This window comes from Cibotium barometz, chromosome 27, assembly GCF_041138505.1.
Source record: "Cibotium barometz isolate CiBa-2024 chromosome 27, ASM4113850v1, whole genome shotgun sequence".
Taxonomy (NCBI): domain Eukaryota; kingdom Viridiplantae; phylum Streptophyta; class Polypodiopsida; order Cyatheales; family Cibotiaceae; genus Cibotium; species Cibotium barometz.
Window position 1 is genome coordinate 21,216,019 of NC_141072.1, and position 17,060 is coordinate 21,233,078.

Genomic DNA, 17,060 nt, shown 5'->3' on the forward strand with positions numbered 1-17,060 from the left:
ATCTTATCCCTGTCTGAAACACATAGAGATTAGCATCCAAAGAACTCTTGCTGAATCTCTTGAAGAAGTATAATCAATGCGACGATACCATGCATATGGGGCTTGTTTCAGCCCATTCAAATCCTTCTTAAGTTGGTAGACTTTGTCCTCGTATTCCTAAACTGGAAACCTAGTGGCTGGCCCTGTGTAGAGCTCTTCCTAAAGATCTCCATTCACTAACCCTGACCTGGCATCCATTTAGTTATGGGTCATCCACCATGAGTTATCAATAAAATCACTATCTTGATGGTGTTCATGCATATTGTAGAAGTGAAGGTCTCATGAAAGTCAATCCCTGCTCTCTAGGTATATGCCCTTGCGACAAGTCGGTCCCTGCTCTCTAGGCATATGCCTTTGCAACGAGTCGGGCCTTCTGCTTATCAATTTCCCATCTCAAAGAAACTGTCTTAAACACCCACCCTCTTAGCATACTTTTCAACCAACTAACCAGCCGCTCTCAGGCTTAGGGTGGGGGGGGTGGGGGGGTTTGTAATATACCTCTCTACAGGCCAAAAACAAGAAATACAAACACCCTCACTAGCAGTCAGTAAGAAGGAGAAGACAGTGGCCCCAACATCATGCTCGCTAGGTCAGGAGTGATGCACAACCACACAAACACAAAGAAGAGCTACCACCTCCACAAAGTCACTTGCCTAGACCAGAAGGCACCTAAGAAGACTGTAATCCATCAAGAGACCCATAGTTCGAGGGGGACCATCAGGGAGAGAGCTCAAACTAGAGGAGACCATCATCATCTCCATTGGATCACAGAAATGCTGAATAGACCTTGGTCTAACGGGGTTGGGAGGAGCCACGTATTGCCAAGGCCCAAGGGATGCAAACAGCCAAGTAAGCAATCCAGATATCCACAAGAACTAAGGGGGACCCTCCAAAGAGCCAACAGAGGGGGAAGGAGGGCGAGGGGGGGCGGGCGTGCTTCATATGGGATCCTTTGAGGAAGTGATGCAAGGCCTAGCCCACTAAAGCCTCGCCTCACACCTCACACTGCTCAGTTGGACTACCCAATGTAATAAATGTGGGCAAAGGTTTGCTGTAGGAGAGAGGTGTGCAGCGAGAGAGGTCATGATGGAGTCGGTGCTGGAGTCATATGACCTTGCTGATTTTATCATCATTGGAGTTCCACGGTCAGAAGCTGAGGAAGGGGAGTTACTATCGACGAGGAAGGACCGAGAGGCACAGGCACACATGTGGGATCGTGTCAACGCCAGGGTCCGGTCGTTTATTTTCCTCAATTGCACACAAGTGATCAATCATGTGAAGCACATGACGCTGGGGAGAGGCATATGGGAGCACTTGGCTTCTTTGTATAACAGGGTATCACCCATGAAACAGATCTCCTTGGAAGTGCAGATGCGGGTTATGAACCCTGCAAAGTCCTCGACGATGCGGGAACACATTAACAAGCTGCAGGCCCTTCAACAGGAAGTCCTACAAGCTGGGAAAGAGATATCATCTGAAGACATGGCCATCACTTTGCTGTCCCACTTGCCTGGTCAGTATTCTGCTTTCTATTCCTCGTTGATTACGAGTGGCAGGCTCAGCACCATAACCTGGAAGGAGCTTGTGCCAATGGTCTTGGACCAGGAGGAACGTTTCACGAACCCTCCTCACAGCGGAGGTTCGGAGGCCTTAACTGGCCAACGGTCGAAAGGCCGGAATAACAACAAGCGCAAAGGGAAGGCTTCACCGGAGAAGTCTTCTGAGAAGAAGCCTGATTCAGAACGAGAGAAGCTGAAGGCCGAAATATCTTGTAATGATTGTGGCGAGAAAGGCCACTACTGGAGGAAGTGCCCTAAGCGGACAGGGAAGAGTGCTGATTCCTCAGCCTCAGCTGCAAAGACTCCGGCATTTGTGCACTTAGAGATGGTGGACTCCGATGCTTTATCATCTTCGAGCAAGGAGGCAGTTGGCTTCACCGCGAAGGATACCCGGGAATGGATTCTCGACAGTGGTGCTTCCAATGGATTCTCGATAGTGGTGCTTCCAGGCACATGACTCCATCCCGTGACTTCTTTCTGGATCTGAAACGGCAGTCAGGTCGTATCTTTATTGGCGATAACTCCACTATTCCGATACATAGTGAGGGCCGGATGGAGATTATTCCCGACGGCAAGGGGGGCAAGCATGCTTCCCGTGTTCTTTGTCCCTGCTCTGGGTTTTCATCTTCTGTCAGTGCATGAGGTATGCAAGACTGGCTTTCGGGTGGAATTTGAGGAGCATTCAGTTGCTCTAAGGGACCGTGAGACTGGCAAAGTTGTTTGGGAAGGCGGTGTGGAGAATGGCATCTACAAGCTCTCTGCACTCTCCTCATTGACAGGTTCTCAGGTCAGAGATTTGTGGCACTTTCGTTTTGGCCACTTAAATGTGGATGCTTTGAGGCACGCCTTCCGGGACCAGATGGTGGTTGGCTTGCCAGACGTTGGTAGTAGGCAAGGGCGTTGCAGCTCTTGCATACGTGGTAAGCAGCACAGGGAATCCTTTCCGAAGCAAGCTTCCAGGCGAGCTTCGAAACCATTGGAGTTGATTCACACTGACTTGTGTGGACCTCAGCAGATACCATCTTTGGGAGGATCTCTCTACTTTATGCTGCTTGTTGATGATTGTACCAGATTCACGTGGGTCTACTTTCTTTCCCAGAAGGACCAGGCTTTTGCTCGGTTCAAGGATTGGCACGTGATGCTGGAGAAAGAGTCTGGATTTCAGGTCAAGACTCTCAGGGCTCACAAAGGAGGTGAATTCTCCTCGATTGTATTTTTCAGATTTTGTGCAGATCATGGCATCAAAAGGGAATTGGCCAATACCGGATCGCCTTCGGAGAATGGAGTTGTTGAACGTAAGAACAAGACTGTCGTGGAGATGGCGAGGACCATGCTGGAGCATCGTGATCTTCCTCGTCCACTTTGGGGTGAGGCTGTGGCAACGGCTGTCCATACCATTAACCGACCTCCGACGACTTCAGTATCCCATATGACTCCATTTGAGGCATACTTTGGCAGGAAACCTGATGTCTCGCACTTCCGTGTCTTTGGGAGTGATGCGTATGTACATATTCCGAAGAAGCAGAGGGGGAAGCTTGACTCCAAGTCCCGCAAGCTGGTATTTGTGGGGTATAACTCTCTTTCCAAGGGATACAGGTTGTATGATCCAGATAGGAATGAGATTGTTGTCAGCCGGGATGTGGTCTTTGACGAGCATGCTCCAGCATCCACTGTCGAGGAGCCGCCACTTCTTGGAGATCCAGATGAGTCTGATGATGATTCCCAGACTATCATTCCAGTTGATCCACCTCAGTCATCACAGGAGGTTGAGCCTGCAGCTGCTGGAGTAGAGCCGCCGCGACCACAGGAGGCTCCACAATCTGTTCGAGTACCTAGGTGGTTGTTAGACACCCTTCAGGAGTCGGGTGTCACGGAGCTACCCTCCGAGTGGACCACAGAGGACGGCCCTCGAAGATCACATCGAGTCGGAGATAAAAGCAACACGGCGGAGCTTCTTCAGGTGAACTATGCTTTGATGTCTCGTATCATGCGGGATAAAGAGCCCACTTCCGTAAAGGAAGCCCTTTCACAGGATACTTGGAGGAAAGCCATGCAGGTGGAACTTGATGCCATCGAGAAGAAGAACACTTGGGAGTTGGTACCGAGGCGGTCGAAGCGGTCAGTCATTGCTGTCAAATGGGTCTTTAAGACCAAATACACGTCTGATGGGTCGATGGACAAACACAAAGCCAGGCTTGTGGCTAAAGGTTATGCTCAGCGGCCAGGCATCGACTACGAGGATATATTTGCATCGACAGCGCGGATGTCCACGATTCGGACCGTTCTAGCCCTTGCTTCTTCTCAGAGGTGGCCCGTGTATCAAATGGATGTAAAATCTGCGTTCCTTAATGGTGACCTACAGGAGGAGGTGTACGTTGAGCAGCCTCCAGGCTTTATTGTTCCAGGATCGGAGGGGATGGTTTACAGGTTACGTAAGGCCTTGTATGGTCTTAAGCAGGCTCCCAGGGCTTGGAATCAGAAGATTGATTCCTTCTTTATTCGGACTGGATTTCAGAGATCGGTTGCGGATCCGAACCTGTATCTCTTTCGGGAACGCGGCATGGTCACACTTATCATCCTTTATGTGGATGATCTCATCCTCACCGGCGATCATGTGGAGCACATTGGAGTGACGAAGGCTGCCTTGTCAAAGGAGTTTGAGATGACCGATTTAGGCTTACTCCACTTCTTCTTGGGATTGGAGATCTGGCAGACCCAGAGGGGGTTTTTCGTCTCTCAGCAGCAGTATGTTCATGAGTTGCTTGAGGCCTTTGGGATGGAGAACTGCAAGCCTATTACTTCGCCGATGGACCCGAACACAAAGTTAACCGTTACAGATCCTTGTGAGCCAGTTGATGCCTCGCAGTACAGGAAGTTGGTTGGTTCATTGATCTGGTTGCTGAACACTAGATTGGACTTGAGCTTCTCCGTGGGTTTGTTGAGCTCTTTTATGCAGACGCCATTGAAGTCTCATTGGGACGCAGGATTGCGGATCTTGCGGTATCTGCAGAGTACGAAGGATCTGGGACTCTTTTACACAGGAGGGAATGGAGTCAAGCTCCAAGGTTGGAGTGACTCAGATTGGGGAGGAGATCCAGACACGAGGAGATCTACTTCAGGATACACTTTTACCCTCGGCTCAGGAGCAGTTTCTTGGAGCAGCAAGAGGTAGCCAACTATTGCCCTTTCTTCGACAGAGGCAGAGTATCGGGTGGTGCTGCTTGTGAGGTTGTATGGCTGCGGAGGCTGTTAGGCGAGATTGGGTTTCCACAGAGGGAGCCCACAATCATCCACAGTGCGATAACCAGAGTTGTATAGCTATTGCTCGGAACCCGGTTTTCCATGCCCGGACCAAGCATATAGAGATACAGTATCACTTTGTACGTGAGAAGATCTTGGCTGGTGACATCTTGCTACTTTATTGTTCGATGGAGGACAATGCGGCGGCTCGGGCGGCACTCCAGCCTCCTTGGGTTGGTTTCACAGCCAGGAGCTGAGAGGGGGTTTTAGAAGTCATCTCCTGTCTATATTTATACACCAGGGCCTCTGTTGTGGGTGCTCTCGCCCTATATAAGGTGTTTTATCATTTTTCCACACTCCCCGTATTTTTCCCTATTTTTTCCCATTTTTCCTAGTGGTGGGGAGGGTTGCCAGAGGATGCCAGGAGCACTCCAGTGCTGGCCGACTGCATACACATGAGTCGTGGGCTACTGGACTGCTGGCCGACTGCAGTTTCTCAGTCGTGGGCACTTCTCTGCTGGCCGACTCCATTTATGCAATCGTGGACATTTTTCAGCAGTCATGGGCACTTCCTATGCTGGCCGACTGCTCTCCCAGGGGCATATATATAGGCCCCTTGCCCCCACCACTCATTCATTCAGTTTTCTCGGGATCTTGTGTATAGAGAAGAGTTTACACACCTATCTCTCTGTGTTTCTTGTGCTGTTTATTTTCTGCAGTCTACTTGCTCTTGTCTACCCAAGTTTGGTTATCATTTCCGCTGCATATTCTGACACATGGATGTGTACATGCCTCACAGTGCCCGAGTGGCGATTGGCCAGCTCAAAGTGTCATCACACCAGCTTCAGATTGAGGCAGGTAGGGCAGCACGGATCCCCAGAGCATAGAGGATATGCAGACTATGCCAGGAGGAGGTTGAGAGTGAGGAACATTATGTATGCAGATGCAGAGCATATAGTGTCATTAGAGAGAGATACACCACCATCTTCAGTGGACATCCCTCACTCCGCCAGATCATGGAGTCCGCAGACCAGCGCAGATTTGGCCACTTCTTGCTAGAGACAGCGCCACAGAGAGAAACTGCTACGGACTCATACCATAGCGAGAGGTGGGCAACAGCTCCAGCTCACTGATTTCTTCCAGAGATCTATCCCAGTGCCTACCCTGACACAGGAGGGGGTTACGCTTCAGCGCGCTACGGACCTCCGAGCCAAACGGAGACCGAGAGCACCAGGCTACCAGACTCCCAGAGGGAGATCACAAAGATACAGGCTCAACATCAGCACCATATCCAGGAGCGGCTAGCTCACTTACACTCACACCCGGAGATCATGCTCCGAGATATTTTTGCCTCACCATCGCCTATGTATCACATATTACACCCCCATTATGGTACTGGTTGGAGCTAAATAGATCTGCATTGCATTCTTGTATACCCTACGCATATAGGTTGCATACTGAGCCTCTAGCAATAGTGCTCCATCCATCACACCCCCCCACTAGCTCAGTACTTTCATAGTTTATTTCATGTTCATTTTGTCCTTTTTTTTCTGGACATCCAGAAGACATTGACAGTTGTACATTGATTTGTCTCATAGGTCGAGTTCAGCCTCTAGTAGACGTTAATACAGCTTTCTTTCTTTCTCTCTCTCACACATGCACACATAGGAGTGCCTAATCTCTCTTGAAGCAACCCTCTAATGAGTGTTGGGGTAAAGGCGTTATGCCCACCCTTATAGTGTGTACAAGCCCATAAGTTATAGTACATAGTACACTTAGTACTTTTAATGTACTAAGTGCACTATGTGTACTAGTGCAATATACATGTGTGATAGGGGAGTCACACACTCATGCTTTTCATGAGTTGACTTATCCCCACAACTCTCTCTCTCTCTCTCCCTTGCTTCTCTGTGTATGTCTCCCATGAATATGAACTCTAAACCCATGTTGCTCATGTTGAGAATCAAACTGGCAAAACACTGAAGGCTTTGCGTTCCGACAATGGTGGAGAGTATACGTCCAAACAGTTTCAGGACTTTTGTGATGCTAAAGGCATCAAGAGGGAGCTCTCTACTCCTTATGATCCTCCACAAAACGGGACAGCAGAGAGGATGAACAGGACCATACAGGAGAAGGTCCGTTCTATGTTGTCACATGCTGCATTACCTCATGGTTTTTGGGCTGAAGCTGTTATGACAGCCGTTCACCTTATAAATAGGTCACCTAACACGAGGCTTGGTGGGAAAGTGCCAGAAGAAGTATGGACAGGGAAGCCTCCGTCATACAAGCACTTGAGAGTGTTTGGTTGCGTTGCGTACGTGCACATACGCAGGGAAATGCGCACCAAACTTGATCCTAAGTCTCATAAATGCATATTCCTAGGATATGGTGACAGAGGTGAAATGGGGTATAGACTTTGGGATCCCATGAATAGAAAGATCATACGCAGCAATGATGTCATTTTTGATGAAACATGCATGTATAAGGAGCCTGCAAGGCAACAGGAGCCTGGCAGAGTCATCTTTGATGATGATGGACATCATGGACAACAACAAAGGGCTGTAAATCAGCCATTACAGCAGGAAAACCAGCCCTTAAATGGTGCTGAAAATGGTCCAAATGGACAGCCAGACATGGTAGAAGATATCCCTATGGATATACCACAGTTAGAGGATATACCGGGCATGATTTTTCAGCCTTATGGCATGGAACAGGAGCCACCAATGGGTGATATGCAGGCTGGACAGCAACCTGCAAATGATGGTCATTGGGTACGGAGGTCCACTAGACCCTCCAGAGCCCCTGACAGGTTTGTTCCAGGGGTTGACTACCTGATGCTCACTGACTGTGGGGAGCCCTCATGTTACAAAGAGGCTTTACAGAGGGCAGACAAAGCTCTATGGGAGCGTGCCATGAAGTCAGAGATGGATTCTCTGCATAAAAATGGAACATGGAAGTTAATGCCTTTGCCTGCAGGCAAGAAGGTTTTGCCATGCAAGTGGGTATACAGGCTCAAAGTTGCATCAGATGCAAAGCCAAGATACAAAGCCAGGTTAGTGGCTAAGGGCTTTAAGCAGGAATATGGTGTGGACTTTGATGAGATCTTCTCTCCAGTGGTCAAAATGACCACACTTAGAGCTGTGTTGGCTTTGGTTGCGCATGATGATCTGGACTTGATTCAGATGGATGTGAAGACTGCTTTTCTTCACGGTGATCTCCATGAGGAGATATATATGCAGCAGCCAGAGGGTTATGCAGTGAGTGGAAAGGAGAAGCTTGTATGCAAGCTGAAAAAGAGTCTTTATGGGCTCAAACAGGCACCAAGAGAATGGTATCATAAATTTGATACATTCATGAAATCTCAGAAATTCAGGAGAAGTGACATAGATCACTGCTTGTACACCAAGAAAGCTTTGGATGGCAGTCTATTGATTCTCATTTTGTATGTTGATGATATGTTGATTGCCGGGAAATCTCGTAAAGAGATGGATGCTTTGAAGAAGAGGCTGCATGAAACCTTTGATATGAAGGATTTGGGTGATGCAAATCACATCTTGGGTATGCGGATACTTCGGGACAGAAATCAGCATGTGTTGTATTTGTCTCAGAAGGAATACATTGGCAAAGTCTTGCAGAGGTTCAATATGGACGGGGGGAAGAAAGCTAGTACTCCTTTGCCTCCATATGTGAAACTCAGTGCTATGGACAGCCCACAGTCAGATAGAGACAGGGCTGATATGGCCAAGATTCCGTATGCTTCAGCTTGTGGCAGTCTCATGTATGCCATGGTTGCTACTAGGCCGGACATTGCATTTGCAGTGGGAGTGGTTTCTAGATACATGGCCAACCCTGGCAAGAAGCATTGGGAAGCAGTGAAAGGTGTCATGAGATACCTGAAGGGCACACAGGATTTGTGCATTTGCTTTGGCAAACAGGATGCATTAGTGCATGGTTACACGGATTCGGATTATGCCGGTCATCCAGATAACCGGAAGTCTACTACCGGTTATGTATTTACATTCACAGGAGGTGCTGTGTCATGGATATCCAGGATGCAGAAGTGCACAGCCTTATCTACTACAGAGGACGAGTATATTGCAGCCACAGAGGCTTGCAAGGAGGCATTATGGCTATCTCGGTTAGTGGTTGATTTGGGTTATACAGGGGATATTCCATTGTTGCATTGTGACAGTCAGAGTGCCATCCAGTTGGCAAAGAACCCTGTCTTTCATGCAAAGACGAAGCATGTGGATGTGAAGTATCACTTCATCAGAGAGGTGATAGAGAACAAGCAAATTCAGCTTGTTAAGATTCATACGGATGACAACCCGGCTGATCTGTTGACGAAGAGTTTGCCTCCGGAGCGGTTTGCTCATTGCAGACACTTGATGGGCATTGGATGAGGCCATTTTCAGCCTTGATATGGCCTTGTATATTATCATGTACATGCTGATTTTTTCTTTTCCTTTACTTAAGGGCACTTTGCCTTTAAGTGGGAGGTTGTTGGGGTAAAGGCGTTATGCCCACCCTTATAGTGTGTACAAGCCCATAAGTTATAGTACATAGTACACTTAGTACTTTTAATGTACTAAGTGCACTATGTGTACTAGTGCAATATACATGTGTGATAGGGGAGTCACACACTCATGCTTTTCATGAGTTGACTTATCCCCACAACTCTCTCTCTCTCTCTCCCTTGCTTCTCTGTGTATGTCTCCCATGAATATGAACTCTAAACCCTAATTCAGGTTTCTCCCCATCAATGAGCACCTGCAGAACTTTCCCTAGGGACAAGCGGCACCCTCTCAACGAATTGGTCAAAACCCTCTTAGGGGTGGTACAAGCTACACACATCTCAAATCTTGAAGCATTCCATCTGCCAGTTGAAGAGAATCGTTGTTTTCTTCAAATTCTTCCCACTATCATTAAGTAGGTGATTAGCACTAACCAATGGATATTTCAAGCATCAAATCATGAGTTTATGAGTTACTATTACTTGCTATATCATTGTTTCTCAAAAGCCCCTTGATTTGGGCCCCCAATCTAATGCTCCAGTGCCGACAGTTTTCAGCCCATTCTCTTTAAGGGGGAGCAATGCATAATCTCTGTTTGAGCATCCTTAAAAGCATCTAATCATTATTGTTAAAGGATTAGACACTGCCACTGAACCAAAAATCAGTTGGTAAGACCTTCATTCTTATAATGCAACTCACTCCATGAATTTGCATAGTTTTGATGGGAATGGGTTCCACACTTAGCAAATGAAGGTCAAGTTTCATCTCATGGGGGAAAGTCTTTGGAGTGTGGTCAATGGAAAGGTAAAAAAGCCTTCTCACAGAGATGTTGATCTTGCATGGGTTGAAAAAGCATTGGCTATTATTGCATTGGCACTTAATGACAACTATATTCATCACATCTCTAACCTTGATTCTTCTCTAGAAGCATGGGAAGGACTCGACAAATTGTTTGGGGCAAACGAGAAGAAGTCTAAGATAGCATTGAAGATTGAGTTCTTTGAGCTGAACCTGAATTCTCATGATTCTTTTGCTGCCCATATCAACCATATGAGGAGTCTTATGACTCAACTTGCAGCTATTGGAGCTCCTGTAGAAGATGATGATGTGGTTGTTGTGCTCTTGAAGAGCATGCCTAAGGAGTATGACAGTCTTGTCAAACTACCTTCTCCAACCCTCGAAGGGATCATCAACTCCCTCCAAGACAAAGAAAAGAAGCTCAAAGGAAAAGGTGCGGATCAAGCTTCTACTCCGATAAAGGTTCTTTCAGAGGCAAAGGTTAAAAATGCAGCTTTTGTGGCAGAATTGGTCATGTTGAAAAGGTTTTTACGACAAAAAGAAGTGTAACTATTGTGGAAAAACTAATCATGAAGAAAAAGATTGTTTCTTCAAGAAGTCATCGTCTTCAGCAAACTTTGCAAACAATGAAGAAGATCCATATCCAGCCTGCAAAGAAGAGGCCATACGTCATTTGAGGTGTCTTTGCAGCCATGCCCACCAATAGAGTCATCACTTCTGTTCTGTAATATGTACAGCACTCCACACTTAATTCAATGCTGGACTTGTATGGATAAACTCAAGATAGCAAAAACCATCCACCATGCATTTCTCTGATCCTTGCCTCTGTTCTCCCTGTGTAGAGCCTCCCAAGTTTGGTCTCAAGAATCCTCTACTGACCTCACCTTGCTAACCCAGTAGAGCATTTCACACTGCATCCAAGCACATAGAAGTGGAGATGAAGGAAATTGCCAACTTCTCATGGAGCAGGATGATGAGAACACCATTGCCACCTATGGAAAAAGCAGGCTAGAAGGCTGTAAGAAATTTGAAATGACTGCAGGCCAGAGGCTTGTATGCGGTATCACATGCAACATGTATTGGCAAAGGGGGCCCTCTGGCCCTAAACTGTGCACAAAGCGGGCCGATGATCCATGTTACATTAAGTAAATCTATCTCAAATAAAGTAGTAGGCCTGACGGTGGCAGAAAAACCAGTCATTAGGACCTATAAAAGCTACAATTTTCTCTGGTGCTCCTATTCCCGAATTGCTTTTTCTTACATACCAAGCCTGCTCCTCGTCTACCTCACTGGCAACCTTGCAAGGAGGTAAACGCATCACTAAAGTGAAAAGAAATGTGTTTGGATTCTGCACACCATCAAAACTTAACAACATAGTGCATGTAAATGACGTGTGTAAGATTGTGAGCGGCATACGACGTCAACATTTGAGATAAGACCATACGATGTCAACATCTGAGAAAAGATCAACTTCAGCTTTGAAGTATGAAGTTGCTGCAAGTAGACCATACGATGTCAACATTTGAGAAAAGATCAACTTCATACTTCAGCTTTGAAGTATGAAGTTGCTGCAAGTAGTCCATACCTCTATTCGCCTCATTTGGGCTTCAGCTTTGGCTTTCTCATGGTTTTCCCAAGCTAGGATCTTTGCTTCCTCACGTTTGAATCTGGTAAAGAACAGTAAATGATTTAGTGATCAAGGCATATAGAAAACTTTTTGAAACTGCAATCTTTGCACAGCTTAGTTAAACAAATATGTATGCTGCACCTAGCTAAGTATTTTGATTGTTCGGCCTCCTCCCATGCCGCTGCTCTCGTTTCCAGCACATTCTTCTTCACTTCTTCCAAATCAATATTCTTCAATGATTTGGAAGCATCCGCATCCTCCTCTTCCTTGCTTGCCCAGGAAACCAAATTGGCTTTCCCCCCTACATGAGTCCCAAGAACCTGCAGTTCTCTGCCTGCCTCTGCCTGCATTGCCTTTTCGCTCAGCTCAAAAGTTTTGCCATCATTGTCAAGATCAGACAAGTTCTCAGAATCTCGTACCGGTGAGGCCATGTGTGAGCCCCGCGTTGGTGTAGACGGACAAGATGAAACTGGACTACGCAGAGTTGGTGTAGTTGCTCGAATTGGAGTCCCTGTTCTGGATGGCTCTTGGCTTGCTATGGGCGTCATTTCTGTTCCCATATCCCTCATGGAGACCGATCGCACAGCAGGTGCTGGTGAGGCATACGGTGCTGCTGCACAAGGAAAGAACAAGAAATTGTATAAACACCAATGGCTGCATCAATTGAAGCAACAAACTGGTGCAGTTCCTAAGAGCATCCTACTCACCAGAGGCGAGTGAATCTGATGTGGGCTTCCGGGTTCTCAACGTCGGCTTCAAAAACGATTCATCATAATTTCCTTCATGTGAAACGCTTACTTCTTTCATATCCACTGGCTCATCTGCAACCGGATGACAATCAAAAGAGTTTCCTTTTGGTAAGGAGGAAGGAACGGGTATGAAGGCAAAGTTGGGACCACTCCCAGATCCAGTGCCTGGGCCCTTCACCGCATCCATTTTCTTGGTCCATTCCCCTGGTAAATCAAAGTTTTGATCGTTATGGGATGTCACCAGGTTCACATTCGGATGGTGGCCACTCCCATCCACCAACAGCAATGTGTCCCCCTCATTTGGAAGAACTGATGCAATGTGTGTTTGGTACCCATGTTTGACCACTTGTGAATGCGCATGATGCCACTCATGCTGGTTCGGAACTGTGACTTTTTTACATGAATGTAAGCCTCCATATCCATAATGTCCATGGAGTGGGCCACTTTTTGTCTTAGCTTTCATGGGCACCTCTCCGGGTGACTGACTGACTAGCCATTTCTCAGCATCATCCCACTTGGAGGGTGCAGCTTTGTTAAGATAAGGTGCAACCAGCTTTACGCCTCCTCTGTCTCCTTTCTGAAACTCGAAGCTGGATGTGTTAGCATAATCATATGCACTGTCGTAGTCTAGAATGGCATCATCCATGGCATCGATAAAGCCAGCTAAAGCTCCAGGGTGTGCACTTGAAGACCTCAGATGATGTGGAAACCTACTTTGCCGTTCTCCAGTATCCTCTGCTTTTTCTGCAATAATAAAGCAACTCTCTCAGTTCCAAAGCACATTATTGATTTAAAAACTCCAAATTTCTTATACCCTCACCAGAAGCAGATGATTCTGAAGAAGCTATTTTCCCTGATAGCAAGAGAGGTCCAACATCATTTCCTGCACAAGATCAGAATTGTTTTCTGTAGTGCAAATTCTTCATCAACAGTAATCCAAGTAAATTGGGAGGGAAAAGGAAGACGAGCAGTCAGGTCGCGATGGTGGTGGTGGTGGTGGTGGTGGTGGTGGATTGGGCAAAGCTGTAATGTACCTGAATTAGGGTGCTGAATTATGGACCGTCGCGCCATTGCCATCAACTATGCTGCCTTTGAAAGCTGCATTTCAATGCGCCCCAATACTCCTTGTTGATTGCTTTCAAAACTCCATTGTAGCATGAACTGTGGACTTTCTGGGCTGTGCTTGGGAGTGCAGTCAACAAGAGTTAGAGATAATCTATGATGGAGATAAGACTGGATAGGCTTCAGCTCACAGTGAGGAAATAAGATGAAAAACTCAAATTGGAGGCCAACTAAGGCGGTGGCTACGGAAGCAAGGGGGCAGCCTCATGGTAGAAGTAGTGAATTATATGCTAGGATATCAAGCCGAGAGAATTGTAAGAACTCTAGGTGGAGAAAGGGCGGGGAGGGAGAGGGGGGTGTTGCGCTTGTTAACACGAGGGATAGTAGAAGCAAGCTGTGCAGTGTGTATACAAAGGAAACTAGTGTAGTAGCTAGATGTTCAATGCAAGCTGCACTCTCAAGCTAAGGCAAGAAAAAAGAAGGGAGGCATAAAGGATAACAACCTAGAGAGCTGTGTGAGAGTTTGACAGTGCAGATATTGGGTTTTGTTTGCTGTTCTTAGGAGCTAGGTGTAGCCTACTGTTGAATCCGCAGGGAAGCCTATGTGGTTGTACTTAACTCTGTGTGTGGAGAGAGAGAGGGAGAGAGAAAGAGTACTTCTCCACCATATGTGCAGAGTATAAAGTAGTAATGTAGTGAATACAACAAACACAGCGGCAAATTTAGAGCACACACAGACAAAAGGCTGACTGATGAGACCTGGTGATGATGGTGAAAAACAGTCCACAACAGAGAGGTAGAAAACTCTGCGTTTAACTGGTTTCCTGAGCTGTATATACAACACAGCCTAGGACATCACATCATCGTATGGCATATACCTTGCTCTCACACCCATAGCCCTGGGCAGAGGCTAGCTCCACCATGGCCTAACCATACATTAGTGTACCATATCATGTACCCACCATAGCCATAACAATGTATCATATCCCTAGCTTGAAACGCCCACCGCAGGTACCAATGACCACTTGCTCCACTCTTTTGAAGGGGGGGAAGGGGGGGGGGGGGGGGGGGGGGGGGGGAGACTCCAGACTCCAGAGAGCTTCCCGTGTGCGCGCGCTACACAAAACAATGAAGGTGGGATCACCGCTGCTGCTGGCCCCTCCTCCCCTTTTTGCAGAGGTACGTACTGCAATCTCTTGTTTGCTCCTCTCTAGCACTGTTGTTGAATTTACTTCTTTTTAGTTGAATTTACTTCTTTTTAGTTGAAGACCAAAAAAAGGTCAAATTATTATTTCATAACTAACTTCTTAATTGGGAAAAAAGAAAAGAATTAAATTAGGAAAAAGAAATAAAGTCAAAGCATTGTATTATTTTATTTCTGAAGAAAAACCTAACTTTTAAAATTGGGAAAAAAAGAGAAGGATTAATTAATTGGTGGTAAAAGGAAAAGAACTTTTTTTGCTGGGGAAAATAAAGGAACCCCAAAATTAATGTCGGGAAACTCCAAATTGTCGAAGTTAGGAACAAATTTCTCTTGGAAAAGGAAAAATGGGACCATTTCTTTTTTTTTACTTTTTTTTTGTCGTGAATTTGTCTTCTCTCTCTTCCTCTGCAGAACCCACCCTCTTGGTCTTTCTTTCTCTCTCTACTCTCTTCTCCGATTCTACCTTGAGCCTGGTGTAGTCTCTCTCATCTCACTACCTGGCCTCCATCTCTCCCTCTCCCTCTCCCTCTCCCTCTCCCTCTCAATAATCTTTGACACTTGTTTCTTTGTCTCTCTACTCTCGTATGCATGTGCCCCCCTTCGTGATGCACCCATCACCTCACCCGCTGCCTTTTTTGACAGCCACATCCCATATGCACGCTTCAATCCATTACTCACGGTCTCTCTAGGCTCTCTACACGTGCCACGAGCACATAATCCCATAAAGCAACGGCCACGTCTGCCAAGATATCCGAGCACATAATCGTCAGCCTTGCTGAGAGGGGTTTCGTGTGGATCTCCTGGAAGCGGATGATGTGGAGAGAGAGAGAGAGAGAGAGAGAGAGAGAGAGTGTGTCTCGGAGAGGCCAAAATGATATGAAAAACCAAATACACAACATGAAGACCATTGAGGTCTTGAGTCAAATTTGTGGTCCAGTCAAAGAAAACACCCAAAAATTTACTTTTTTTTAGGTTGGGCAAATTCGCATGTTTAGAATGGATAAGAGAGTTTTCAGTGTAAAAACCTATGCACATTTCATATGCTATTATTTTGCATACATGAGGGACACTTGTTGCATATACAAAGGATATTTCTCTTGAAGACGTGTATGCAGATGTCATCCTATAAGTGCACTAAGAGAAACCCCCTTGATTTTCCCTTCAAGGGACTCCATCTCAATCTGTTGTTTAATCCGATGTAAGCTGAATCAAAAGTATATATAATAGCACCTAAGTGCATATGAGAAGCTCTTGATAAAGCATCTGACACATACATGATAGAAATTTGAATGAGCTACTAAAGCAAAATGTGTAATAGCACTTAAGTGCCACAAAATTTCCAAGTGTAACACATACATAATATGTATTTTTTGTTGGAAGTCACTCTATTATAGTAAGAGCCATCAAAATCATGTTAAATATAGGTTTTTTTTTCCCCTTGCACATGATATGAAGGCTTTTTCAAGATTTAGGTCTCAAACAAATGAGCAATCCAAAATGAAATCTCATTAAACATTATGAAATATCATTGCAAATCTGTTAGAATCCATCCCCATAAAAATCATCAATCTCACAAGAGAGCCTTGAGCCCCTTGTAGATATTGTAATTTCTATGTCGATAATGTTCAAAGCCTTGTGCAATACCCATGCAAGCAAGTCCAATAGAAGCATAACCTTTTATTGAGAATAAGGAGATTGTGATTCAGGGAGGAGGAGCAACCCCCACCCCATTAAATCTAGAAAAACTTTGCATGTAAGAATTAAAATTGTGTTCTATATGAATTTAATGTATGCTTATTTTAAAGTTTAAATTAAAAAAATTAGATCTTGGTTTATTGTTTGTTTTAGTAATTACCTAGGGGATTCAACATTTTTTAAGGTTTCATTTCCAAGAAGGATTTTATACACACTAGGTCACTCATGGCCAATTGTTGAGCTATGGAATATTGTACTTAAGTTTCAAAAGTACTTGCTTCTTTTGTAAGGAACTAGATTGTGCTTAAAGCATGGTAAGATTTGAAGCTATTCTCTGGCTTACCAACAATAATATCAAATTATATTGCTATGAAATTAGGTATTTGTTGTTTTTGCTTGTTCATGTACCCCACATGCAGCTCCAAAATTATATTGCTATGAAATTAGGTATTTGTTGTTTTTGCTCGTTCATGTACCCTACATGCAACTCCAAAATTATTGGTGCATTTCCATGAGATCAATTTTGTGAAAATATCACCCCTTTAGGTTCATTCAACTATGGTACCTCAAGCC

At 45.6% G+C, this 17,060-nt stretch overlaps 1 protein-coding gene across 3 annotated transcripts in view; it reads right to left on the reverse strand.

Moving 5' to 3' along the window:
• LOC147623170 (uncharacterized) overlaps positions 1–14,756 on the reverse strand; it is a 41,748-nt gene extending 26,992 nt beyond the window's left edge. Inside the window, exons 1-6 of one of the 3 annotated variants that reach the window (XM_086821256.1) lie at positions 13,561–14,750; positions 13,347–13,409; positions 12,485–13,270; positions 12,197–12,390; positions 11,919–12,121; positions 11,736–11,817 (exon numbers count right to left, since the gene is read on the reverse strand). In XM_086821256.1, the coding sequence (XP_086677382.1) occupies positions 11,736–11,817; positions 11,919–12,121; positions 12,197–12,390; positions 12,485–13,270; positions 13,347–13,409; positions 13,561–13,603 (1,371 nt within the window). In that variant the 5' untranslated portion in view covers positions 13,604–14,750. Of the gene's footprint in view, positions 1–11,735; positions 11,818–11,918; positions 12,391–12,484; positions 13,271–13,346; positions 13,410–13,560 lie in introns of all 3 variants that reach the window. The other 2 variants (XM_086821255.1, XM_086821254.1) reach the window with 2 other exon arrangements.
• Between the last annotated feature and the right edge of the window lie 2,304 nt (positions 14,757–17,060).